This window comes from Ixodes scapularis, unplaced genomic scaffold (assembly GCF_016920785.2).
Source record: "Ixodes scapularis isolate PalLabHiFi unplaced genomic scaffold, ASM1692078v2 PGA_scaffold4__175_contigs__length_147842914, whole genome shotgun sequence".
Taxonomy (NCBI): domain Eukaryota; kingdom Metazoa; phylum Arthropoda; class Arachnida; order Ixodida; family Ixodidae; genus Ixodes; species Ixodes scapularis.
Genome location: NW_024609879.1, coordinates 104,866,658 through 104,893,732, shown reverse-complemented (window position 1 = coordinate 104,893,732; position 27,075 = coordinate 104,866,658). Strand labels below are relative to the sequence as shown.

Here is a 27,075-nt window from a genome sequence, read left to right as displayed (position 1 = left end):
ATAAGTACAACATTAATATCGCACTGGCACTGGCAGCACCGTTTAAACGCTTTAATTCAGTACGATGTTCCGTTGCGCTTCCTTTGCTGCTCTTGTGCGCCGCCTGTGTGTGTCTTGGGCACGGTTAATTCTTAGTGGCTAGGTCAGGCATTTGTACAGATAATCGTACAAGGTCGCAAGAATTTCGAAACAAATTTTATATTAAACTTGATCATACTGTGCTCCTGATTTAAAAAAAAAAAAAAAAAAACATGCATCGGCATGAGATTAGTTTTTGTTCGGAAGATTTGCTTACAAGTGTGCCGATTAAGCGAGTTTAAAATCGAAAAAAAAAAAATCTAGGCATATCGCCTGTCTCTCTGTATCCTTCACCCCAACGTTTTTTCTCGCTTTTTTTTTATTTTTTTTTTTTTTGTTTGGGGGGGGGGGGGGGGGGGGATTGAGGAGAGTGCGACGGAAATGAATACCCATTCGTTTCTGCCTCTGATTGCGGCCGTGCATTTCAACTGAAAGATTACCGCAGGAACTAGTAAAGCGCCAAAAAAGAACCGCTGTTCCTACAGAACAAGCGACACGACTCAAAGTCAAACGCGCGTTCGAGGTAGCGTTTATGCCTTGAGGTCAAGACGAACTCTTCAAACCGCACAGCGAAACAATAATGGCTACAAAAGAGTGACAATCGAAAACCGAAGTAAAGGTCGTCGAAGACCTTGTCCTGATTGCGAGTCCGTCCGTCTTGCTGTATACAGTCACAGATGTTTGTTTTTATATTTTTTACGCTACGTCTCAAGTAGGACGCAACAGCGACATCGCGTAAGACGAACTTCTAGGAAGCTCCCTTGGCGGTGCAAATCCTCATACACGACAGCCTTATACACAAATCCACCGCCGTAGTGCTTTGCACAAAGATGAATGCACAGCTTTATATACGCAGTTTTGAATGCAGCTTTATGGACAACCATATAAACAGCCCTGCATACAGCTTTATACTGTCCTTTACGAATAGCCAGAGGCTTATGCACAAGATTATACACCATATTTTTGATAGTCGCTTGCAAATCCTTATAGAGTCTTCAAATAGCTTTACGCACAACCTCAAATACAGCCTTGTATATAGTCTTAATTCAAACAACCTTTATACAGCCTTATGCGTCGTTTCATGCACACCTTATACCCTGGTCTTATACATAACTTTTAGATAGTCTCTGCACAGCCCTAATGCGTAGTGCTTCATACCCAGCTTTATATAAGCAGCTCTTCAAACTCCTCATACTCTAGCGTTATACAGAACCTTCAGCAAGGCCTTTTGCACAGGCTTTTACAGAACCCCATACGTCGCCTTAAACGCCACTTTATATACAATCTTATACATAGCCTTATGTGTAGCACATTCTAGAAAGCCTAATACCCAACTTTATAAGCAGACGCATTATATCAATATCACAAAAATACGGATTATGGCGCAAACTAGCTAATAAACGTTCATACCTTGAAAAAAAAAAAAAAGAAAAACGAGACAGAGGAAACGGAAGGGACAAACACAATGGAGTCTCACATAGACTTCGTTGTGTTTGTCCCTCCATTTTCTCCTGTCTCGGATTTTTGAGTATGAACACATTATATATACAAACTTATACAGAGCCTTATGCATAGCATTTTACACATACTCTAATAAACATCTTTATAAAATGTTTTATAGAGAACCTTATACACATCCTTATGCATAATCTAATAAATCTCCACGTTGCTAAAAAAAGAAAAAAGCGGCCGTGCATATGCTGCGCCGACAGCAGCGCCACGCAGTGGTGTGACGTCAGAGCTGCGCGGCTGTGACGTCACACCGCTGCGGTGGCGCTGCTGTCGGCACGGTGCATGCGTAGACACTACACCTGACACGAATCTGGTTTCTTCGCATGCACCCGGCGTGGGCAAGCGCGGATTTGCGGCTAGGGTTGGCCACCATGGCGGCGCAACTGCACTGGTACGTTCGGAGGTGACATGCGTCGTAGAGGAGCTTTGTCGATCCGATCTGGTGCTCTTGGAGTCGGACAAGGTGCGCCGATTCGTCATTATGAACAGAGACGAATTCGGAGAGAACGCGGATGAAGAACTAAGACTAAAAAATAACTTAACTTGGGTTCCCTAAAAAGCGACCATCGGGAGGACTCCGCTCCGAAGTCAAATCTGTTTGCGATTCCCCCAACCTCTCTTCTTTGAAAACGCTAGTTTCCGCCCCGTCTAAACAGTACCTTTCCATCTTCTTCACGGCAAAAATGCACAAGCCAGACAATCCCCTTCGAAGCATAATCTCTGAAGGAGGATGCTGACAGGAACCTCTCGCCCACTACCTACGAAAGGACCATTCCTCTATCGATCTCCCCCATCCTTCCGCGTTTAGGGCTCTCTTGAGGTGATTGATTCTATCCGTCCGTTGCACTCCAATCAGGACCACTACATGTTCTCGCTGGATGTCCAGAACAGGTACTACAATCTCGACCTCAAAATTCTTCTGAGCTCTGTGTCTGAGGCAATGGACCTCCATGAAATGACGACGTTCCAGAACGCGTCCGGAACCACGGTCGAAGGCTTCATCGATCTCCTACAGCTCTACCTGGGCTCCACACTGGTTGAGCACGAAGGAAGAGTCTTCATTCGGAGGTCGGGGGTGTGCATCGGTTCCTGCCTCGCGCCGATTCTCAGCAATATTTATCCTTTTTTTTTTTTTTTTTGAATCGCGCGGTCCAGGAGCATCTTGCTCGCTCGAGCACTGAATGCAAGATCTTCCGGTACGTTGACGACTACCTCGCTCTTCATCCTCTCCCCATCTCAGATGCTTCCATCCTTCAGGCATTCAAAACTAACGTCAGCGGCGTCACGTTTATGAAAGAAGACTCAGGAGGGCCTCCAATTTCTCTATCTTCGACTAACTTATTCGTCTCACGGTCTATGCTGTTTTTTTTACCAACGCTCCAAGAAAGCTGTCCTCCCCTTTTCTGGCCATTATTTCAAAAACCGTTAAGTTCGGAATTGTTAAGTCCCTCCTTTCCTCCTCTCACAAGAAGTCCTGCTGTCACATTATTAGAGGGAGCTTGTCACTGTAAGCCGCCAGGCTCCGGAGGACAGGTTACGCAGTGGACCTCCTAGATAACATCAGCCAGAACTCATTCTGCAGTCCAGGAGCCGCCCAAAGGGGACTCCTCTTGGTCCCGGTCTTCCCGCCCTGCGCGCATTCCTTATTTCCCTAACGCGGCACACCGATTGCGCATGCTTGCACATCGATTCGACACCAGAGTTCTCTTCGCATGTAAATTTAAATTGGCAGGCATGTGCAAGCAAGTCACCACACCAAAACCCCCACGCACAAAAAAAAAAAAAAAATCACGCGCAGTGTTTTCTATGGTCGCACAAGGGAGAGGCTGTACAGTATTCCTCTTGCGTCCGGAGCCCTGTGCGTCGGTCAGACGGGGTGCTGCGTGAATGACCGTCTTCGTGAGCACGCCAAGGACAAATACTTTTAAGGAGATCTCGTGTCCTTCCCCGGGACTCCTTCCACCCAGTCGTGGCTCACGCCAAAAACTGCCCCTAGTGCACCCCTGAGTTCTCGCAGACCAAAATCCTCGGGGTGCGCAAATCTCAATTCGACAGGGAAATCCTTGAGTCCCTACACATTAAACCTTCTGTCTCAAACCCGCCCAGCCCTTCCCTTTCTCTTTCAAATCGAGAGATTCGGTTCCTGCGATGCGAGAGGGTTCCTCCAAAGACAGAAGAAAAACAAAATTCCCGTATCGTCGTCTTCTCCGCGTCTTCCCCCCCCCCCCCCCCCCTTCCCCTTCCTTCCCCAAGGAGGCACCGCCGGCACTCGGGGGCGGAGCTCCGTGTGACGGTGACGTGTCGAATGACACACGTTGTGTGCGTGTAGCTTCTTGCAGGGCCACACGGCTCCCGCTTGCGCCTCTCACCCTCCCTCATTCCCTGACGCTCCCCCGTCGTGCTTCGGGAGGCGAAGTGAAACCAGTAAACGTTTTGTTGCAAGTCAAAAGCCCGTGTTGTCTGTTTGTCTTCCATGTCCCTCTTTTGTTATCGTAGAAAAAAAAGTCTACATACACAAGCCGAAAAAAAGAAAGTCTTACCGCAAACATATACGAGAGAGACGTGAACTAATTATTTCAAACGCGCACTCCATCCATTCGAAGCTTCAAATACGTCTTGGGCCCCAAGGACGTATCGAAACAATGTTCTTTCAATTTATCGTCAAATTCATCACGAATTTGTGCCGTTTATTTTCCGCGCTCGAGTGGCATGAGTGATCGCGGACTTTATGTTGTTTATCTTTCCTGACCGTGGCGGTGTGCAATTAGCCCCGTATTTGAACGGAACTTAATCGTCCTATTATGTCGATGCACGACGAATGCGTGACTCGATTCCAAACAAATACACAGACCGAAACAGTCGATCTCGTTCGCGGCACCGAATTTTTTTTTCTTCTTCTTCATTTCTGACTGGCCTTGCATTGTGTAAACTGACACCTCTTATAAATATCGGATCAGACATTGGAGCCCAGTAAAAAAACCTCCAGATATCCGGGAACGCAATTTTGCTTATTGCATTCATCAGAACGCAACGAGGTATACTTCGTCAAACAGAGCAGCCCTGACTTACTTTCAAGCTTCAGAAATCCTCCTTCACCATAAGTGGGAACGAAGCCGACGCTACAAGCAGGAGCATGTTGGATCAGATCTGTTAATGACTCGAATCACGCAGCTGATTTCAAGAAAAATTATACGTTTCATTGCGCGTTTTCGGAGTTGATTTCTGAGGACCCTCAAAGCATTCTTGCGTTTGTTCATTTATTTTTTCCAAGCCATTTAAAGTAGTCACAAGTTTCTGCTCACGTACGTTAAATTAAAATTCGAAATTCTTTCCTTCATTTTTTTTTTTTTTTTTCGAGTAGCCTGAGTTGTCAGGCTTACTGATTTTGAAGGAGTTTGGCTTTATCGTCCTGTATATTTGCAAAAACCTCAAAACAAAAACTGTTCGCCCGAGAAAAATAAATAAAAACACAAAGGAAATCATGTGTTCCGGCGGTCATCGATTGCCCATGCTGAATTATACACTGCATTATTTTGAACTCTGCAACTCAGGAATTGCCTAGGTTTTTTATTTTATATTATTTTATTTTATTGAAATACCTTAAAGGTCCTTTCGGCAAGAACCTTCACTTTCAGCGGTGCTTTCCAGTTTCGAAAGTATTTGAAAGGAAAAGTGAAAAACAAAATTCACGATTATAAACAAAAAAAAATCGGTTTCTCGTTTGGAACTTTTAATAATCACTTGTTCAACACTTGAATAGGCCATGTCACCTTTCCGTGAGATGATTTCAGACTCGTTCAGACAGTCGTCTTTTTCTTTTTTTTTACTTATTTATTGATTGATTTGTAAGCGCAAAAGATAAAAGTAAAAAGGCGAAAGTTAACTGAGGAAACGAGCATTTTTGGAAGAGACAAAAAATGTTGACTGTCTCGAAGATCATCGACTATTTGACTAAAATCATCTTTCTCTTCTTAACCGGCTAGTATTGAACGGAATTCTATTTTTTTTTTTTTTAATTTACCAGAAAAAGCAGAAGCCTAGCTTTTTCCCTTTTTTTTTAATTATTATCTTCCCGTTTTATAAGCTTGGCGCAATCAGCTTAATTACGTAAAACATAAGAAAGGTGCTAAAAATTTCTTCGTAGAAAAATTTCTGGCGGAGCACTTACGTGGATACCACAAAGTTCGCAAACACTCCTAAATGCAAAAAAAAAAAAAAAAAAAAAAGTCAAATTGTAGACGTTAGTTTTAAGCTTTGATGCAATCTCATTTTGGTTGCTACAAGTTTAGGTGTTTACCCTTTGTTGATTGGTGTTCACTTGTGTTTTTCATAATGTCTGCATACTGTATATCTCGTTCCTAATTAAACCAAAATGTTTTTCCATAATTCTCACAGTCATATCTTGTTTACTATCCCACCCCCCTTTCATTTAAAGTGCCTTTGAGGAATAATCGACTGAAACAGAACTGATTCACAGTTTCGTTTTATTTGTGATCGTTATCGACTGCAGGTAATTTTTGTTTTCTTCTCTGACTAGATAAATGAACTAATCTAAAAGTGTGGCAAAATACTCGTATCCTTCTACGGCATCAAAGCCGCATAAACTACCCGACTAAAAGCTGATAGGGAGCGGAGCCTAAGTCCCATTTAAGCCAGTCGAGAAACCAGATCGTTCCATTCTTCTAAATGAATGCGGTTTTGAAATACGTTTATTGCCAATACCCCCATATGACACAAGAATGCAGAAAGCACACGCAAGAAAGAAAAAAAAGCGCAGGCTTTTTTTTTTTTTTAATAAGTTATGCTAAGTCAATGGCCCGAACAAAGAAAGGCATTGCTTTTGAAGTGCGCAGCCTTTTTTCACCGGCGGGGTCGCCATTTTTTTTTTAAGGTGTATTAAACCCTTAAATGGTCCTACACATTATCCCACAAAAGTTCTATATGAGTCAAGTTTTCCTAATCGCTTCTGTTTCCCGAGTGACACAATTTGCGAAACAGTTATAAGCACCTCATACACTCCCCCCCCCCCCCCCCCCCCCGCGAATCTATTGTTCGAACGGTTCAATGGGAGATGATGACGAAGTTCCAGAACGCAATAAAACTGGAAAAAATTGACCCAAACACACACACAAAAAAAAAAAGAAATCTGATTTAGGTCACTGTGACGAGCATATAAGTGATCGAGCCAGTAGTCTACGGAAACACTTGGTGAGGTTGATTGCATTTACTAAGCATGCTCCTAACAGATTAAAAAAACGCGTTTCTTAAGTTTTCTGATATGGAATTTAACGTTCTTCTGACAACTCTCGCAGAGCCGGAGTCACCATAACGGGTGTGCCCCTGAGAAACCGTCAACTTTCGGCAACATGCCCCCTTCGTGTTTACGTCCCTCCTAATTAGCTCTCCTTGCAAACCTTAAAACTGCCACGGTGTTTTATCTGAGGTTTACGAGCGCTATCGCCGTTCATAAACGAACTTTTAATAGCCTCTGCTGTCAATGAAAACCCACTGTACAAACCGTTCGCAAACGCGTACAAATCGTGCGCACACGTCGTTAGACAACTTACGATAACATGCAATAAATCAAGGACACAAACAATAACATGCAACACAGCCGTGTTCACAAATTAACGCGCGCGCGCACGCGATGGCTAGAGAATTAGAAATACCTAGAAGCGTGCAGCGATATCCTCTAATTTATAGACTGCGCGTATAAAATAGCCTGAAAGCGAGCGTCACCGTTCGACAAATTTATCGGCCACGGACCAGACGCAGACGCAGCAGTGTAAAGACGACAGAAAGGACAGTTTCCAGCGCCGTGCGCACCGAACAGTTAGCCCTATCAATCGACTCGACAATCCCACCATTATTTTCATGCTTCGTATCTTCATCGACGCAAACATGCCCACTTGTTTATCGTTATCAACTGTTTAGCGCATGCCGCAGAGGCAAGCATTCCAAAGCTTCGTCGTGACGCCATCAAACACGTAGTATGCTCAAACAGAGGCTCTAAGGTCTCACTGAGCCGACACACAACAAGATAGCGGAAAGACTCACGTGTTCATGTCACTTAAGTCACGCCAGACTAAAGAAGGTATAGCGTTCGCTGATACCAAACAAAACGAAACAAAAACGGGCTTCTTCTGGGCGCTTCCCATAGTACACTCATCCTAGGACACATCTAACGTGTGAGCCGCGAACCCAACTATCAGATACGCGAAAATTCCATAAAACAAAATTCCCACAACACTGCGGACGGCAAGAATGGCCCATTGTCCGAAAACGCCGTAACCAAGTCCCTCGCGACTGCCACCGAAAGATCGCCAGACAGACGCTCCCCTCTTCTCGTTGCCCTCCTCCCCCTCCTCCTCTCCCTTTCGCTCCTCCTCAGTGAAAATTGTGGTTCGTTTCCTTTGTGAGGTCGAATGCCATTAACCCAGATGTGAGGCCAAAGCATGCAGACGCGCAGAGCCATACGCGAGCGAATCTATGCGCCGGCTGTTACAGGATAATAACAACCGCTTGGCCCCGTGAAACGTCATTCGGCAAACAGCATGCACGCTATCAAAGCCGGTGGCTTGTTGCCAGACCCGGCCGCACGCGGTGCCGGCCTACATTCGCTCGAGCAGAAGCTCCCATATATTCATCCGAGTTGTGACACCAGCTGGAGACGCGAATAGACCCAGAGAAAGAGTATAGACCTTTTTCGCAAGGGCGCCGCCATCTTGAATTGTCGTCACTTCCAGTAGGGGCGAACACATTGTTTTGCCGCCGCCACGCCAATAGAAGACATTTAGGATATAAGCGTAACCGTCACACATCTTCGTTTTGCCTCCCCTCTATTTTTTACTATTTGCAGATTGAAATGTTTTAATATTTTTTCGTCGCCCATACCGGATATGCCTACTTGGCGGTCGGGGGCGAGAGTAAGTGGAAAAGGTGTTTTTACGTCATCTGACAGCTTCAGAAACGCAGGGCGTAACTTATTATGTTAATTTAGGCTACATGCTCCGTGATTGGTTCTTTGGCGATCTTACCGGCCAATGCTCTAATCTCGTTGACTATCAGAGCGATAATAAGCCGTTCCGGACTCACCCCACCCTGCCCTTCTTAAACGGTCAGTAACTATCCAGAGATATACGTGTTGTAAAAATGAACTGACCGAGCAGACTGCTTGCGATGTTGGAAGCACGACTTTCTGCAAGGCGCCATCGGTCCCGTAGCAGTTGTGTGAACAGGAAATCCTCACTGAGACGTACAAGTCTTCGCCCGATGTCGGTTGGCTCAGTCAATAAGGGCCGCTTGTCAGTCACAGCAAAAGAATCGGCGACCGTTATCGGGGCCGCATACCTCCATGGTTGCAACGGCTCCTGTCGCCACTCGAGCGTCTGGCTGCAACGCATTCCCGAACGCTTCTGACTATAGTAGGGAGCGTCACAAGTTCGATAAGGCTATCACGTTCCAGGGCTCTGAGGTGGACGCTTCGACGAGAAAGTCGGCAAGATCGCCGATCGCCATGGTTGGTCAGCAGCGCCGCGCTTTGCCTCAGCGCTGGCTAATCGTGGCAGTGCGTGTTCTCGCCCACTTTCTCGTCGAGCGTCCAACTCGGTCGAAATTTTTGACTTACAGTACTGCCCCCCCCCCCCCCCATTTCATTATCGGAAGAACGAATCACGAAGCAATTATCATAATAGACTACGCACTCCGTTTGTTCAGTTGACAGCTAGTGTATGTGATCAAAGTTCAAACAGAAGTTAAAACAGACAAAAAAGTGATGTTGTAGTTTTCTTTTCTGTTTCTTTTGTTGTTGTTTTCATATGCGTTTTAGAATTCAAGCAACTATTACTGTAAGGTATACACCGTGAGAAACAATATAGGGCATAAAGATTAGCTGCCCATTCGTATTTGTGTAAACAAAAAAAAAAACCTAATATTTCAAAACGAATATGGTTAGATAGCTTGTTTGTGTAGGCCGGTTCTTCGTATATAATTATTTTAAAAAAAACAAAAAAACTATCGTATCCATTTAACGAAGTTAAGTCCAATTACAGACGCCGATAAACATACAACATCTCGGCTTCTCGATTCTCCAAGTAAAGTTCCAAATTGAATCATCTTGGTTCGAAGTCAACAACGAAGACTCGAACCTGAGCGCTGTACGTAATTGTCGATGCGTGCATTTTCCATACTAAGCCATTAAAGCTTCCATGATAAACCGTTATTAATGGCTATCAAACGCAGGTATTAAGTCGGTTCAGATTATCAGCATCTGAACACGGCTTTCATTTTCAGAGCTGCGTTAACGAGAATAATTATACATGTACAACAAATATTTATAATACGATAGCAGGATTTAAACATTATTTATTTGTTTTGGAACAGATTAAGAAAGAAAGAATGAATAAAAATAAAGGTTACGAGTCTTCTCCAAGACTTTGAACGGAACTGAACAAAAATGTTAGCGATGCAGAAACATGGGACTATTAGTATAGTTGAGAGTACACATATGTCAAGCCCGCGTTTCTAAACACGTAGTAAGACTTCATAATTTGTGATACACATTACACACACACAAAGAAAAAGAGATTGAGGAAACGTGAAGAAAAAGTTATCAATAATTTACTTTTCGCGGCGCTCTTGTTTTATCAGACGGCTGCAGAACTTAATACGAAGAAAGCAAAACACACACACAAGAAACAGACTGCATTTGCGCTCCTTCTCGAAGACATACCATGAGCTTAAATGTGCAGATGAAGAAAACAGACTGCCAAACGTTTCCTCTCTCGAAGACGAACTACAAACTAAAATGCCAAATTTAGGAAATACTCTGCTCTATTTCCCGGCGTTCTAAATCTTATTAACGTTCACGCATGCGAAGGCCTAACAACATGAACAAAGGCACGCATATTGAAACCTCAGAACAGCCCCCCATCAAAGGCCCCCTCTTACGAAAGCAAATACATATCGCTTCACGCATCTGAAACTCCCAGAGCGTGAACCAGAACCACCAGAACCGAAACACGTCGCCTGCAGCGGCGCCTAGCGCCGGTGGTCGGAAACCCGATTGCAGAAGGAAAGCCATCATTTCGCCCGAGCCCACTGATCACTAGGCGGCGCTGCTGTGCACAGTCTTCAATCAAGACTTGTGTGTCTGTTCGGCGGCCGTACGACGCGTTCGAGGTTATTCGTCTCCTTTTCCTTTTCTTCCGCTTTCAAAGTTTGTTGTTGTTGTTGTTTTGCTTTCCTAACCCTAGAAAGTCTCGCTTTTTGGGTGAATTCGTTCGCCAGCAGCGCCTTCTAGCGAGCACGCTTCTTCAACTATCGCTACTACAGCGCCGTCGAGATTTCGCGCGATATAGAAACGAGATTGCGCGAGATTACGGCGACGGTGCGTTTTCTTGTCCGTACGCGCGATCACGAGGGTCCTTTCACCGTCCGCGAATTACAACCAAAGAAATAAAAAAAAACAAAGATCGCAAAAACCTTTTGCCCAAGCCGTAAAGAAGAAAAAAAAAAAGCGAGAAGACACGAAGTTTGAGAGTTTATTTGAAGAGCGCGCTCAAGCCCTCAACACGACTCGGCACTCCGAAGTAAGCCGCATGTAGTGCCTCCTAAAAGGACCCCCGAAGAACTTGGCCGCGCCAAGACGGCGACGATAGGAAGCAGCGGTTCGGTGTAGAAGATTCGTATACGTACGCGGAAACAGCAAAAGAGGACGGCAGCGTCCTTTCACTTCAAGGTACGAACAGCACTTCCCGACTCACGCTTCCTCTTCTTTTTTTTTTTTTTTAATAATAATGAAAGTGAATACAGTTACAACGTTGAAGGTGAGCCGAGGAATCCGCTCGGAGACTTTTAAGACGAAGCCGCCGCGCGTCTCGCCATCTCGGGAAGTGTATATTCTCCTCGCCTTTTGTGTATAGTCAGGGTCGGTCGTTGCGTGTGTACAGTGTGCCGCGTGAAAGCCAGCAAGCAGCGTTGGACGAACTGTATAGCCTCGTCCTTCGAGCAGCCTTTCAGACGGTGCTGGCTACGTACCGTATGGACTTTCGCTAACTTTCCGAGCGCCACTGGAAAATGGCCAAGTGCAGCACCGCTATCGGAAATAACACTTTTTCTTGTACACCTAGAACTTGTCTGCAGCTGGTTCTTGTGTGCCCATTGTGAGAGGACCATCATAGAAGGAAGTGTCAGCTGCGGACTATCTCTCTTTTTTTTTTTATGTATTAGCGCGGGCTGTAGGGTACTTAATAACGCGGCCGATCACAATTTTCAGCCATCAACGAAACGAAAACGAGGCATGAGATGTCCTGCAGCGCAAGTTTGGAACGATGACGAATATAAACTTTTGAGAAAGGGAACAAGAGGTACAAAGGGCAGCTTGTCCAGCTCGCTTGCACCTTTGCATGTAATTTGGGTATAGAGGCTGCGACTTGCGTGACTGCTTACGGTTAGCTTTGGGACATGCTTACGATGAAAAACTATGCTGGCGCCACCTATCGTTTAGCCCTGGAACACTTTCGATCTGCGTATGTTTCCTATGTCTTTTACGAATTATTATGTCACCGTGTTCCCGAAGTACGATTCTGACAGTGTCATAAGCGACTATCTCTCGTAGATAGTTCGCATATTGGATCTCGCGAATACCGAAAATTAATATATATATATATATATATATATATATTCGGCCTAAATTGGGAAATATATTCGAAAGACCGGAAGTGGGTCAGGGGTGCCCGATAAACAGCGCCAGTCTGTTACCTCGCCTCAAGCAGACACAAGCAGGTCGCACACAACTTTGACACAAGCTGAACCTTTGGAGCCAGCCTTATCGCTCGACCGCAGGAGCCAAGAAACTAACCCGCAGGCAACAACGAAAATAAAGTGTGGCACCGGAAGTGGAAGGAGTACAGGAATCTTCTTCCGGTTGCTCCAGGCCTCTTCACTCTCTCTCTCTCCCTGCTCGGAAAATCCAGACGCACTTCGGAACACGTGCGCTGCGGCGTGTGGGGTTTCAAAGGACCCCGCTCCCGACTGTCAAGTTCGGGGACCCCCTTCAATCTTGCGCACATGTTCGGTGTTCGGTGTGGTGGGCGGTTCGGAAGCAACGTCTCGGCTACCCAGTTTATTGCCTCCCGTGTACGAAGGCGCGATCTCTGCACGGTCAGAAAGATTAGGCTGCCATGGCCAAACAATTCAGACTCGAAATATTGGGCCAATAAAAAAAAAAAACCAAGAACTGAGCACGCTAAAAAATAAAAAAAAAAACATTTATTACATGTTTTTTAGTGTATTCAAAACACGTTGGAGGCAGGCACGTAGCCAGGATTTTGTTTCGGGGGGGGGGGGGGGGGGGGGGGCGCCCATGACAAAATGCTGTATGAGGGGGAGGGGGGAAAGGAGGCCCCGAGAAAATGAAAGAATTCGGGGGGGGGGGGGGGGGGGGGGAGCGGGCCCCATGCCCCCCCCCCCCCCCCCTCTCAGCTACGTGCCTGGTTTGAGGTATATGTGACTTCCCAAGGGAGCTCCTGCAACACCCTAAAACGCTAAAGCAAATAATGTATGGGCGATGTGACTGTAGCTTAAAAAATGTGTAATTCAGCTTGTCCCGATGCTAACTCCCCAAGGAGTTTCCTGCAACACCCTAAAATTATAAAGCAAATAATGTATGAGCAGTGTAACTGTGGCTTAAAAAGGGTGTCATTCAGCTTTCTCCGTGGCTAACTCCCCAAGAGGGTTCCAGCAACACCTTAAAACGCTAAAGCAAATGGTGTATGAGCAGTCACACTCCTCCTTCCACGTCATACAAAAGAGGTGGTATTCGCTGCAGGCACAACGGCATAATTGTCAGCGGGCACGTCCCAAGAGGCAGGCTGCAGACCGTAGAAATGGGCTGAAGGCACTTTTAGCAGCATTCAAAAAAATACTTTCAAGGCCGTCGCTGGAGTGGACAAATGCCGGCTTGTTTGTAAACAGCGAGTTGGCGTATGCGATCAAAATCACCACGGCGCGTGCACCGAAGATATATATATATATATATATATATATAGCGCGTATCCCCAAACCAAGAATGTCAACAAGAAATCGCGCATTACCCAACAAAACATAGAAACCAAAACCTAAACCTAACAAAAACAGCATCCACTTCGATTCCGTTCTTGCGGAGCAATTAAAAGTCGGCGACGTAATTACACGGTAACCGGAGGACCACTTTCGTTTTATTTTCTATATCTTTCGAGGACTGCGCCACAAAACTATCCCACGCTGGTGATACCTGCTTCGTTGCTTCCGGCGGTTTTAGCCTCTGAGGGGCCGATGACCTTCGCCCTCTTCTCCAAGGTCGTTTCACTACGCGAAAGATGGATAGGATAGATACACTAGCGAACGCCAGCGCATGATCCATCACGCCATCAAAGGCTGGAGTCAAACGGACCCATTTTCTCGCGAGCGATGGCGCGTTGCTTTTAATCCAGCTCATAGAGAAAACTGAAAAACAAAACTCACGTTTTGTAATGGTGCGCGGCGTCCTTTGAACGCCCGCCATTGCGAGCTTTGTCCGGTGTTGTTGTTGTTGTTGTTGTCGTGGACATGTCGCTATCTGGACGCCGGAATTAGCGGATCGCGGTTGCACGAAACAAACTAAATCGATAACGAGAATCGAGAATAGGATTCAAGCGACTGCAAACGCGCTAATCCTGTCCATGAGGTGACAATCGCTACGACGCGTAATGAAAGACATTTAATCGATCAGACCAGACGCAACGTTATCTCGAGATGTCTAATCTTCCGTGAGCGATTTTGTTTTCTTCCTGCATAGCTGATCGTGGTCTCGTTGGACCGAACTCCATCTGTTTCGCCAGCTTCGGCCTTGAAGATTAAACGTGGATGTAACGACCAACTCACCGTATACAAACAAGACCGCGTTTGCCCCACACCGGGTGTGTTGCTGCAGCGCCCGTGCGCAGAAACCAGATTCGCACGAGGCGAAGCATCTGTGACGTCAGAGGGTTTCGAGCATATCATTATACAGCTCCGCAACGATATGAAATTGTGGGATTATAGACGATAAGAAGGTCGAAGGACGAATAGTAGTGAGGCGCAAGAATTGTAAAGGCGATTACGAGCCACACCCTGCGTTTCTTAGGTTGTCAGTGAAAATAATAGTTCTTGTATAAATCTGAGCGTCGTATCTGATCAAATCTTTCTTTCCCACGTTATTTCAGATTTGACGCGTTGGTCCTTGGTTTAACGAAGAAAACAAAAAAAAATCAAGCTTAAAGCTTTTTTTTTTTTTTTTTTAATGATACGCAGTGCGTATTATTAAAGCTTTTACGTTATCTTACTCTCCGCGGGATTTACTTCTAAGCACATCAGCCGACGCCTACAACTTTACCTACCAAGAAAAAAAAAAGCAAGAAACGTGCAGAGTATATCTTACGAGTCACGACTTAGTATCGCATAACCTAAACTGGAAACGCCAACGAAGTCAAGGATGTTCACGCCGCTCTGGTATCTTTACTCCACCGCCACGGCGACATGGAACAAACCAGAGCCCCGAAGGAACCACTAATAGCACCGCTTCCCTGCCATTGAGTGTTCTCTGCGTTACGAGTTTATCACCCAAAGCGTAACACGTGACGTTTGTACGTTGGCTTCAGGTAAAGGTGCTAAACCTCGCGTCTATTCTCGTCACACAGTTAGATATTGTAGGCCCTTCATAGAGGTTTTCGAAACTACTTTAACCAAGTAAGTTCATGTTGTAAAACTGGATTCAGGCATCAGGTCTTCGCTTTCCTCGCAGCTTCGTGGATTTGACTATGTTTCAACATCCGTTCGTAAAATGATTCCAGATTAACAATCAATCTGCGACGACGTCCCTACTGGAGAGCTTCACACATCTGCCTGTACGTGTCGTCTGCTCTAATCTTTGACAAGGTGGCGCTAGCCACCGCCCAATTCCAGGGAAAGAGCGACCACGCATCCGTCCGTCCATACGCGAATAGCGCATTCGCTCCGCATACGTAGCTCATGTTGTTACCTACGTAATCAAAATAAACAAAGGGTGCAGAACCAAGTGTCAGCCTCCCAGAAGTGAAGTGAGTGTTATTCGCCTTGTAGAAAGAAACCGAAAGTGAAAAGAGGCGAAGAAAAAAGAGGAAGACTGTTCATTGTTCTCTGGGCAACGATCATATACAATAATTGTATCCATATTGTTAGAATAGACCTTGCACTGGCTCCACACGAGCAAGATTTTTAGACTACACTGCACAGCACTTTTTGCGCGAACACGACTTCGGCACCTTCTGGCATTTTACTCCGAGATGGTACGGGCGGGCATTTATTTCCCACTTAGGTTAGTGCCCCAGTTGAACCCTTTCCATTACTATAGTAGTTTTTATGACAGTCCTTCGATACTAAGCAGAACGAAAGCTGGCGATGAGCTTGTTCACGCTAACAGTAGCTCTGAGTGTACGTGTGGACACTGGACAACACTATGTGTGTAAGAAATAAAAAGAGTTTGAACAAAATGGCCTAGGCGGAAGTCGACTAATTAAACATCACACTCCGGCTTCCGGCAGCCGTGGCTAACTCCAACTCGAAGCCTAGAGACTCTATCTCTAAAATCCTATTCCAGCTAAAGGAAATTCCGAAAATGTATATCAGCGACCACCTGTAGGCCTGGCCTAGATACAAACACAGTTGGACCCCGAGGCTACGAAGGTAGCAGTCAGAAAAAAAGAAAAGCAAACAAAAGCAAAGGTCCAATATGAACGATCTGCACGGAAGAAACCTAAAGCACGCATATACCCACTCCTATAAGAATAAAATAAAACAGAAAAACCGAGTTTTTTTTTCTTCTTCTTTTGTAGTCTTGTCTTATTACGAAAGCTGCGGGAGATGCATTGGCCACACTTCGTGCCGCCGAAATCGAGTATGCGGCCTACGCGATCGGAAGCTAACGGGTTATAAGGCCACCAGGAAAAGTTGTCTCACGTGCGCTGGGTGCGCACGCACGTGTTTATAAGCGGGCCCGGAAAAGAAAGCCGGAAGGAGAGCTTCGGAATCTCTTAATGGCCGATAGCCAACGGAAAGCATGGCGAGTGCCGCGAGCACCCTTAGTACTGCTCCTCAGCCCATGGGATTACAGCATTAGCAGATTAGAACGCCCAAGGACCAATCACGAAGCAAGTAGCGTGAGGATAACTTGTCCACACCCTGCCTTTCTTTAAAGGTCAGTGACCACGCGGAGCGCCAGTTCGTCTGCTTCTTGCGCAGGGGTTGCAATGACGTCAGCCCACTGAGCTATGATTGGCTCTGATTGGACGGATAGTGGGTAGACCTCAATGCTAGCTACCCGTGAGGTCTACCTACTATCCTTACAACTTGAGCCAATCAGAGCTCGGCATTCCAGTGTTACCGAACCCCTGCGCAAAAAAGCAGACGAATTTGTGCACCGCATAGTCCGCACCAGATCAACAAACCTCTTCTTTTGTTCTTTTTTTTTTCGAAGACAATAAAAAGCTTGTTTATGTTTTTTTTGTGTGTGTGTTTTTTTACAATTTTATCAAACTTTTTGCAGTCCTTTTGCCGTCATACAACACCTGCATGCTTGTTCATGCGTGAGCACAGCTGCAACCATTCTTTACTCGAGAGTTTTAAGGCAGATACAAAACTGCAGCATATTTATGTGAACCACAGATATACTGTGCAAATGAAGTGGGGGAATAAGGAAGGCAAATAACACGACACTAGCTCAAAAGTGAGCATGAGCACATGTAAAACAAAAATATGCCAAGTGTATAGCTTAACATTTGAGCCTGAGAATGTCTTCTTAATCAATTACAAAATTAGTTACCCGCTCTAAACGAGCACGTCAAACTCGTTCAAACATTGCGATCGACTATATACTGGCCAAAGTTATTCCTCTCGCTGCTCACTTTGTTCCACCAAGCACTTACCAGTACAATCGAAGACGTGCGCCTTGAAGATCAATCCGTGCTCCACTCGGGCCTCAACGCGAAAGCACTTTAGCCGCTCGCCGCGGCTGCACAACTCATCGCAATGTTCAACGAACCATCCTTGATCGCGCATTGGTGTTAAACGAACCTTCGCAGACATGGAAAAGATTATGTTTCATATTTCACAAGGTAACGAAAAAAAAAAAAAACTCAAAAGAAAAGGAAAAAGTTCTCCCTACGTCGTCAAGGCACGCCTGTGCGATGGGATGGTCTCACTCATGGCCTTTTTGGTGGGGTCTTCAACCTTGGATTTTTAGCGAGTGCGCATGCTGCAGGAAACGCAAACATGCGATGATCTTTTCTTACTTTCATTTGTATTAATATAGCCATGCAGACACCTCGAAACGCTCAAGGCGCTTGAACGAGAGAAATAGAAAAAAGGAAAACGTGACGCCTTCAAGATATATAGGCCACCAAGGAAAATGAAATAAAGACAACAAACAAGCGGGTATATCGCGGCACTAGTGATAAGAGTTTGCACGCGCTTTCCGAAAGTGCCGCGAATCTACGTTCAGCCTTCTGGAAAGACACGTCTGCCTGAAGGAAACACTTCGTGTGAGGCAAACAGCGCTTCCTAATGGACAGGGAGGCTGGAAACTGCCTACGAAAGGACTGCTTGCCTCGAACACGGTCACGATACAGGCGCGATTTTGCTCCGCGAAGTTCCGTGCCGTGTCCGCGGGAACAGATCCTTTTGAGGTTTCTTTAACCCTCGAAATGTTTTCCAACCTAAAATAAAACGGCCTTTATATATATACTTTTTTTTATTACACACGGCGCTATTCGCAAATTGTGAATAGATGGATGGATGGATGGTTGCTGCTCCGTTTTGAATGGGGCGGTGGGCTGCGCCACCTATTGTCCGTTGCAGCTCAAGACGGTAGGGCGAGGGTAAGACGGGCTGGGGAGGAGGAAGCAGACGGAACGCTAAAAAGAGAAGAAGGTTTCCCCCTCTCTTCTCCAGCATTCCGTCTGCTTCCTCCTTCCCGGCCCGTCTTACCCTCGCTCTATCTTCTTGAGTGGCAACGGACTATAGTCAAATATTTTTTTCATATCCAATAAGAGATATTTAACTGAAGTTAATCAGTGACACTGCCTATTATCTGCTCGATTCATGCCATCGTTCATCTAACCATCTGTTATTTTCATCCGAAAATCCTTTGTATACCATCGTCTTCATTGAGTTCCTGGGCTATGCGGAAGGTACCTCCTAGAAGTACCTTCCACATAGGTGCTTTAAGGAGGGCAGCCCCACACAGCGGATAAGACGTGAACTAGCGAAACGGGACAGCTGGCGTCCACCCGAAAGTGCAGCAAAAAATGCTATGTAGTCATCTAAAGGGCGAGAACGGCCGGGGAGGGGAGGGGGGGGGGGGGGGGGGGGGCTTAAGTTGTCCCGCCTCCAGCGTGAGCTTCAGGCTACCTTCGAGAATGCTTCGGAATCTCGTGCACTTCGAGCGCAGTCAAAGAAGGGCGGAAGGCATGGACCGAGCACGTACAGGAGACAGTGCGTTCGAAAGAGACGCCCTGCCGTTCTCACTCTGTCATTGACAGTTGTAGATAAAGTCACCAGAATAGACGAGAGGGAAACCGAAGCGATGCACAATCACAACAACTGCCTGAATTCGCACCAGACGCTGCGTCTCTCAATCGCGCCTGTTTTCCGTTCGCCGGAACCGTATCAGTGAGGCCGACCTTGTTTGCTCGCGGCTTATCTGCGCGTCGAACGTCGGATTAGGCGAATGGGATATTACATGCTTGGAAACTCCGTTGTCGGCGCCAAAAAAGATTGTTTACCGATGTCGTGCGAGAATCCAGACCTTATAATTGCTTCGGAATGATCACGAGGGGTCCATTGAACAGAATACAGACAGAAAGAAAGAGAGACAAAGAGAGAACGAAAAGTCCGACGAAGCACTAATAATTGCCTAATTCCACTCCAGCGCGACACCGCGCACTTGCGACACACGTGACTAGTAATTAGCGAGTTTTAGAATAGGGGGCCCCACAGCTTTGGGCACCCCAATCAGCTTGGGGCATTTCAACATGGGCATGCGCAGAAGTTCTGCGCGTGCGCATTGGGACGCCCCAAGCTGTTTGGGGCAGCCAAAGATGTGGGGCTCCCTATTTTTAAACTCGCTATTATACGTAGTACAGGGCGGTCGGTGGCCGAGTGGGCTACCGCACCCCAACTCGGAGCACGTGGAGCGAAAGCTCGAGCTGCAGGTCACAGGGATCCTGGGCTCAATTCACTAACCCTGCCCATTTTAATCTACATGAGCATCGTACCGGCGCGCGGTCGTGTATCACCCCAGCTCGCGCCTGTCATTTGCACAACGGGAAAACGCCAGATAGACCATTGAAAACAATGTGCACAAGCATAGCCACCTCTATACTCACAAGACCTGGCAGTGTGATGACGGAGCCATAGAGTGCCCGGTCGCAGATTTGGAGCGCGAGGATCTGGTAGCACAAAGCATCAAAGAGCCATTTCTCGAAGAACTTGGACGTCAGCGCACAGTTTTTGCAGCGACGAGGAACCGAAGCGCACTTTTTCGCTAGGGAGAAGTATGTTTTGGCGTCTCACCGTAGTGGGGCGCCAGTCATGTGGCTCTCCTCTCAATCGTTGTTTTCCGCTCCAACTTTTCCATTTCAACGTCCGCTTCTCGCAGCGATCTGCCAGGCTTTCTCAGTGTATAGGAGGCTATGGCACAATGTCCGTATGGCGACATTTATCCCCGAATGAACACGTTAAAAAGCGAGGGAACATGAACAACGACACATATTGGAAGCGGCTACTGCTTCATAGACACATTTAATTTACCGTAATGATAAAATAACGCTTTACTTTCAAGCCGATGTAACGCGTTTCTCTTGGATCGCAGTAACCGACAAAGTACTTATAGTTACTTTGAGAGAGTAACGAGTAACAGTATAGCTACTTATTTTATTTCAGTAACCTGAACATGTCTGTGTGACACGTATCACTTTTGAACGTAGAACCAGTTTTTTTGTTTTCCTTTCTTTTCCCCCTCGATGATTCTGGAAAGAGATGTAACGTTTGTGGTTGGTTCGCCTTGCTGCATACCCGACCCGGAGGAATAACACGGAGCCAGCGGTTTCACCAACAAGAAACCACCTTTAAGGGCGATGCAACAATTTTTGTATTTTGCGCAAATACCGCTTAGAACAGATCCCTGACGTTAATGACCTATGAAACACGCGTTCCTTTTTCACTTCGCGCAATAGAAGTGCCAGAAAACAATTAAAGAAAAACGAGCAGCGTTCACCCCCTCAACTCGCAGCCAGAACAAGCGGCCACGCGATCTGGAGCCGATTATATGCCGCCAATGTTGATCATAGCCACGTGCTGGATTTGGCAAAGCACAGGACACGCGCTGAGTTCCAGACATTGTTATGGCTCGGCTATTGTCGTCGTTGCAGCGATTGGACGCGGGCGACTACCCGAATGCTTCTCGAGCTAGTAATTATCACGAGCCCTAATCGAGTGCCCACGCAGGGCTCGGGTCCAATCTATGAACCGCATTCAAATATCGTCACTTGGGTGTTCTGCGATTCCCACGTTACGTCATCAAATTTTGCAAAGGAGAGATTGAACAAAGATAATTGCTTTTGTCCTTGAAATTTCACCGCAACAAAGGAGTTTCTTGGCCAGTGGCGTTGCGTGCGAGTATCCTTGAGTCCCACTAGAGCCAGTAAGCTGGTGTATAGTGAAAAACATTCCAACTGAATATCGTTGCAAAGCTCCTTTAATGGGACATGGACGAGACGATTAACATTGCTACCGGCGGTGCCGGAGTCCAGGCAGCGACTCCCTGTGCGCCGCCTCTGATGCGCCTTATCAAGGCGGCGCATCCGATGTGCGCGTGGCTGGCGTGACGTCGCGGCCACGCGGGAAAAGTTCGGCACCTTTGCCTCGCAGTCGGGCAACTGGGCTGGGGAGCCGCCAGGGTGCCCACACGTTACAGACAGATGTAACGTTAAGGGCTTGCTAAATTGCTTTCCCACTAAATTTAGGGGGCCAGTTTTCCTGCTGAATTTCCGAACAGTGCTTCCGTTGGAGCCCCATTTAATTTCAAAGCTGAATGTAGATAGATTATCTGATTTCGGGAGATTGGCAGAAGTCTAAACAAATCTAATTTTTCCAAATCCGATCGGGAGCTTTTTTTATTTTATTTTATTTTATTATCGGGAATATATATAAAGATCAGAGCGGTGTTTGGTAGTTTGGCACGTTCACAAACATGCTATGCTGTAGCACGATGGTGACTCTCAAGTACTAGAACATTTACTGATGTTGTTCTTTTCCAAAAAAAACAAAAACTCGTACTGGACTACCAGCGCCCTCGGCTGATTTAAGTGCCATCTTTTTGCGTGTTCACTCCCCTTCTAACGTACGACGTATACCTCGAAAGCCAATAAATCCATAAAATGATGTGTTTGCGTCTTCCAACAGTGTTTGCTGTTCGTCTGGCTAGTGTGGACTATGCCCGAACCACGGTCACGCGTTTAATACGCAATAAAAATCGCTAGCCACGGACACATTTTTTTTAATACACAATACAAAAGACAGTCTGCCAACAATGTCTAAGGCGTATTTCTTCCAAGGACCTGCCACGCTGGGCGTACAAAGACTTTCTGCCGTCGTGTTCGAATCATAAAATAACCATGAAACAAACATTATTCTGAGACGCTTCAGGCGTCTCCGCAGATATTTTATCATGTCTGTAGTATCATGACACCGTGTCATGACACCGTGTCTTGCATACGACGGTTGAGCGGTGTAAGTGCGGCTTTAAGATGCAAACCATTTAGCGACTCCACGTCTAAAACGATTCCCAAACAGCTGGAAACGCCAAAATGCTTCGTTGTTTTCAATGTTAATTTGGACAGCACCGAGGTCACAGTAAAGGGATACGATTTAAATTACAATAGGCGACATAAATCCGCGATAAAGAAATACATTTAAAAAAAAAAACGAAGAAAGATGCCAGGAAGGATGGAACGTATATAAGTCGGCCTAAACCACTTAATCGGCTTTCAAATTCGCCGGAATCTGGCACACTTTCGAAAAGTCTCCAGGCGATCAGACCTTCAAGACATTCAATCTATCGCGAGCATGCGCGATAGTTCCTGGAAACCAAGTTATTCATTTTTTTTCTAGTCTTTCTTTTTTTTTTTTTTTTTTTTTTTTGTCAAGACGCGTAGGAGCGGTGAGCGAAATCCCCGCACTATTTAAGGATCTCCTCGAATCTGACCGAGGAAAAGAGGAAAAACAAAAATGACGACTCAGTGAAGCGGCCCATATGTACACGCGCGCGAAATGGCAGTCGGAAATTTTAATCGGGGCGTTTTCTTCACGCTGGTCGTCCTTATCGCTCGATGCATCCTCGTAAGTTGGACAGCGTCGGCCGTTCAAAGACGCCGGAAGATGGAGTGCATCACACAACTCATTTTCGAAGCCGCATGCGCGCGAAGTGCGAAAGAATTAACGCTCAATCTTTGTTCGTGGGACGCGGGCCGCTGAAGGCAGTGAAACTGTCTTCTCGTTCGCGCTAAGGTAATTTGCGAAATCTCTGGCAAAAAAAAAATAACTAGACAAATGTGGGCCATAGTCTGGTTTTCTCCGTGTAGTAAAAGCTTATTCAAAGTCGTCACAGCTGGCTGGGGGTGTACAGAAAATAAATTGAAAATCGCACCGAGGCGTATATTCTTAATATGGGGCATTAACTATCCGTGCAGGCACTCGTGACGACCTTTGGCAATGTTTAATTTGCGTATTTCTTGTTTGTTCGTTAACCATTAAAAACAAACATAAAACCAAATACCTGCTTAAGTTTTATCACATTATTGCCGGATGTTTATCGGACCATTTATAATTATTCATTTTTTAACACACACATAATAAACGCCGCATTTCCAGTACCGTAAACTGAATTTATGTCGTCCTAATACTTCGATAAACCATCGCCGCTCACAAATCTCGGTTGTTGTTGTTGCTGTTTTTGTTAATGAAAACGAACAGAAACGGACAACTAATATTGAAGTTTTTCAGCTTAATAACCAGACGCCCAGTATAAATATAGCTTGAATTCCTAGCACTAATAAAACAATTAAATCTCGTTTCTTTTTTTCTTTTTATACTTTTAGATGGGTTGAATAGATAGAACAACTCCTTAGAAAGCCAGTGCCTCTCTTTCAACAAAGGGCCGTATTGCGGGTTTTCATTGCTCTATATTTTGCACGCACACACACACATACACACCAACAAAACTAAGGGAGAGAGAGAGAGATCACGTTCTAGACCGCCGACTGCCAAAACATTTACTCAAAGATCTTTGTTTTGTCGCACATATTATACGAGGGAGGGCACACACGACCGTGACGCTGCAGGGTTGTGCCACTCAAACTGTATTGTATATATATACGTACCACTATAGTACCAAACAGAAGCATTTTTACGATCGTATCAAACACACACCTATTCCCGCTCCACCGACCAAAACGAGAGAAAAAAAAAACACATTTCTTTCCTTACCATTTAGAAGAATGGGCCCGATGCAAGAAGATGCCGTGCGCGACCGCGCTCCAAGAAAAAAAAAAAGCACCACGCGAGCGCCGCTACTATGCTACCCCAAAGCACGGTCCTTGAACGCGCTACCGAAGGTTTCTCGCAGACGCACGAATCAGCTGAAAAAAAATAAAAAAAAACAGCATAAGAACGAAGCGGATTTTATCGCACGACGAGATCACACGACATCCGAACCATTGCCGCTCTCAAACGCAGTCACGAAAAGAAGGAGCCCCACACTCTCCATCTCCAAGCGAGCAATTAGCTCTCTATTTTACTCGGATAATAAACGCGACATCGTGGCTGGAGGGTCGGCAGCCCAGTTACACCATCGAACCAACGGTGGACCACGGCGGAAGCAAGCGAGAGAGCCGGGCCAATCAAACGCGCGGAAGCAGCCTACGTGACCACGCACTCCGCGCCCCCATCTGATCTCCGCCATATCCCAGAGTTCTGCGGTACTCATTGCGAGTAATCAGAATATTCGTGAACGATCACTTTGTTGACTAATTTTGTAATTATTTGAATACATTTTATTAGGAATGAAACATTACGAAAGACCCCTTTTCACACCGGCAGAAAATGTCCTTTTCAAAATCTTAATAATCAAAACAGTAACGGCTACTTTTTTATAATACCCGCCAATTACTTTTCTTATTGGATGATTAAGTAATCCATTTGCATACTGTTTGTATCTAAAAAGTAAGTGTAACTGTATTCGATTTTTTTTTTTCGACTAACGTCCGCACTTGAATGGTTGGAACGGCTAGCATAGCCTTCTCATTGGTCCAGCTGAACGCGTATGGTCACACTACTCCTACATCATAAAAAAAAAAACAGTCTGCAAACACAGGCCACCGCAAATATCCGTGGTTCGAATGCCGCGTGCCAAGTCTCCTCCTCGAACACATTGCCATGGGGCATTCGAAGCGCGGACCTCGCGGTGACTCGCGTTCCGACCTGCATGCAGACTGAACATTGCATGATGTATAAGCAGCGTAACCGCGCTGGGCGCTACGAGCCCAACCGGCCAACCCAGCGTTGTAAACTTGTCACATGACTTATACGCGCGTTCCCGCGCCTCAGCCGACGGTCACGCGGGCGATGCCGGATTGACTTCGCATCTTGTGGTGAGTGCTTCGCGGTCCATCGGACGGACGAAACAAAGTATAGCCTCGAGCAACCGCTTGCGCTAGCTTAAACACGCGCTCTAATTTCGTGTCCGGCGTAAGTTCACACACGCACGACGCGCGTCATTGACACGGCGGGTTCCTTCGATTCAAAGTCTCGCGTAATCTCGTTGATTGTGGCGCGGGGAAACGAGGTCGCATGACCGATAGGCAAGAAAGGGCAACGCGTGTTTTTTTTTTTGTTTTTTTTTTTTTCGCCCCAGGGGCAGGTCTTATTGAACTGGTTACGGCGGCAGTGGCCGATGTGCATAATGACCGGCCGCTTTGTAAGGTTGTTCCCACAGTCGAAGACGCGAAATTTTCAAAGACAAAAGAAAATAAAAAACAAAGAGCGGACTGATTTTTTTTTTCCAAGCACCTTCTTATGCGCAGTAATTCCTTCCGTGTTCCAAATTAGGACTGCCTGAGCGACACGCGTCTTACTCTATAGGAAATCTGAAGCGTCAATACTTTCCCGTAAAGCGCTTCGAAGAACCAATCACTGCAAACACAACAACAGTCTGCGCTATTATGACGTTTCACTACGCTCAGCACCACGGAGCAGACTGTTTCTTCAAATCGAAACATATTTTCGCCCTAGTCCGATTCGCCACGGGACCTCCGTGGACTGCAGTGATTGGCTCTCCCGAGTGCTTTGCGGGAAATGCAGACGCCGGGCTGGCTCGCTAAAACCAGCGTCTTAGCGGAAACTGTACATAAAAGAAAGCACCACCGAAAGTAGGCGAAGCGCAAGCTCGTCTGCTTCTGGCAGAGGGGTTGTGATGATGTCAGAACGCCGAACTCTTATTGGCTGATTAAAAAAAAAAATAGTGGGTAGACCTCAAGGCATCTAGCATTGAGGTCTACCCACTACCTTTCAATCAAAGCCAACCAGAAACTCCGCGTCATTCTGGCGTCAACGCAACTCCTCCGCAAAAAGCAGACGACTTGCTCTCCGTATAGGGAGTATTCACTGGACGCCATATTTGTGGGTGTTGTTTAGAGCGCATGCTCAGAACGAGATCATATCAATAGGCTGCTAAGACCGGCACTCTTGATGGTGCGGAATGCACGTTGCGAAAGAACTGTGGAAGCTCGCCATCAGCACGCGCTCAGCATTCGCGCACACAGCTATGGCCGCCAGTGAATACTCCCTATAGAACACGAGCGTATTGGCACGTGAAATTGAGCCTCAAGTGCTCGCGCTCTTGGCCAGGCTTGGCAGGCTTTCTTTCACACCGTCTAAGCTAAGACGCTGATTCTAGCAAGCCGGAGAAGCTTTCATATAGAACTCGCAGCTTTAACGAGAAAGATCTACAGTTTATTTAAGGAAGTGAAGGAAAGCGAGGGAACCATAACTGCAACGATTGAGCGACCCCAAACGAGAAGAAAAAATATCGCTCAATCGTAACCTAAAAAAAAAAAAAAAAAAAATTTAGAACATATAGATATATCTTAGTGAGCGCGGTATGTCGGGAGCGTCAACGAAAGCAATTAAGGGTCTTCAAGATAAGACAAGCTTCGTGAACCTCGAAATTAAGACGAGATAAGGCCGGAAGGTGGAGCGTAACACCGTCCCGTGCGCGCTAATCCTCCAACAAGAAGTCTCCCATTCGTTTTCCATTTCCCGTAAATTACCGACGAAACAACACATCCATCACACCCCGTCAAAAAACACATCTTCGGCGCCTTTCTTAAGAAAACA

General features: G+C 46.1%; 1 protein-coding gene across 3 annotated transcripts in view; it reads right to left on the bottom strand.

Annotated features, from left to right (window-relative positions):
- LOC8053527 (SH3 and multiple ankyrin repeat domains protein 3) overlaps nt 1-27,075 on the bottom strand; it is a 148,154-nt gene that overhangs the window by 78,630 nt on the left and 42,449 nt on the right. Inside the window, exon 1 of one of the 3 annotated variants that reach the window (XM_029983358.4) lies at nt 8,753-9,007. The exons of 1 other annotated variant lie outside the window; for it this stretch is intronic. In XM_029983358.4, the coding sequence (XP_029839218.3) occupies nt 8,753-8,802 (50 nt within the window). In that variant the 5' untranslated portion in view covers nt 8,803-9,007. Of the gene's footprint in view, nt 1-8,752; nt 9,008-27,075 lie in introns of those variants that run through there. One more of the 3 variants, XM_029983361.4, reaches the window with a different exon arrangement.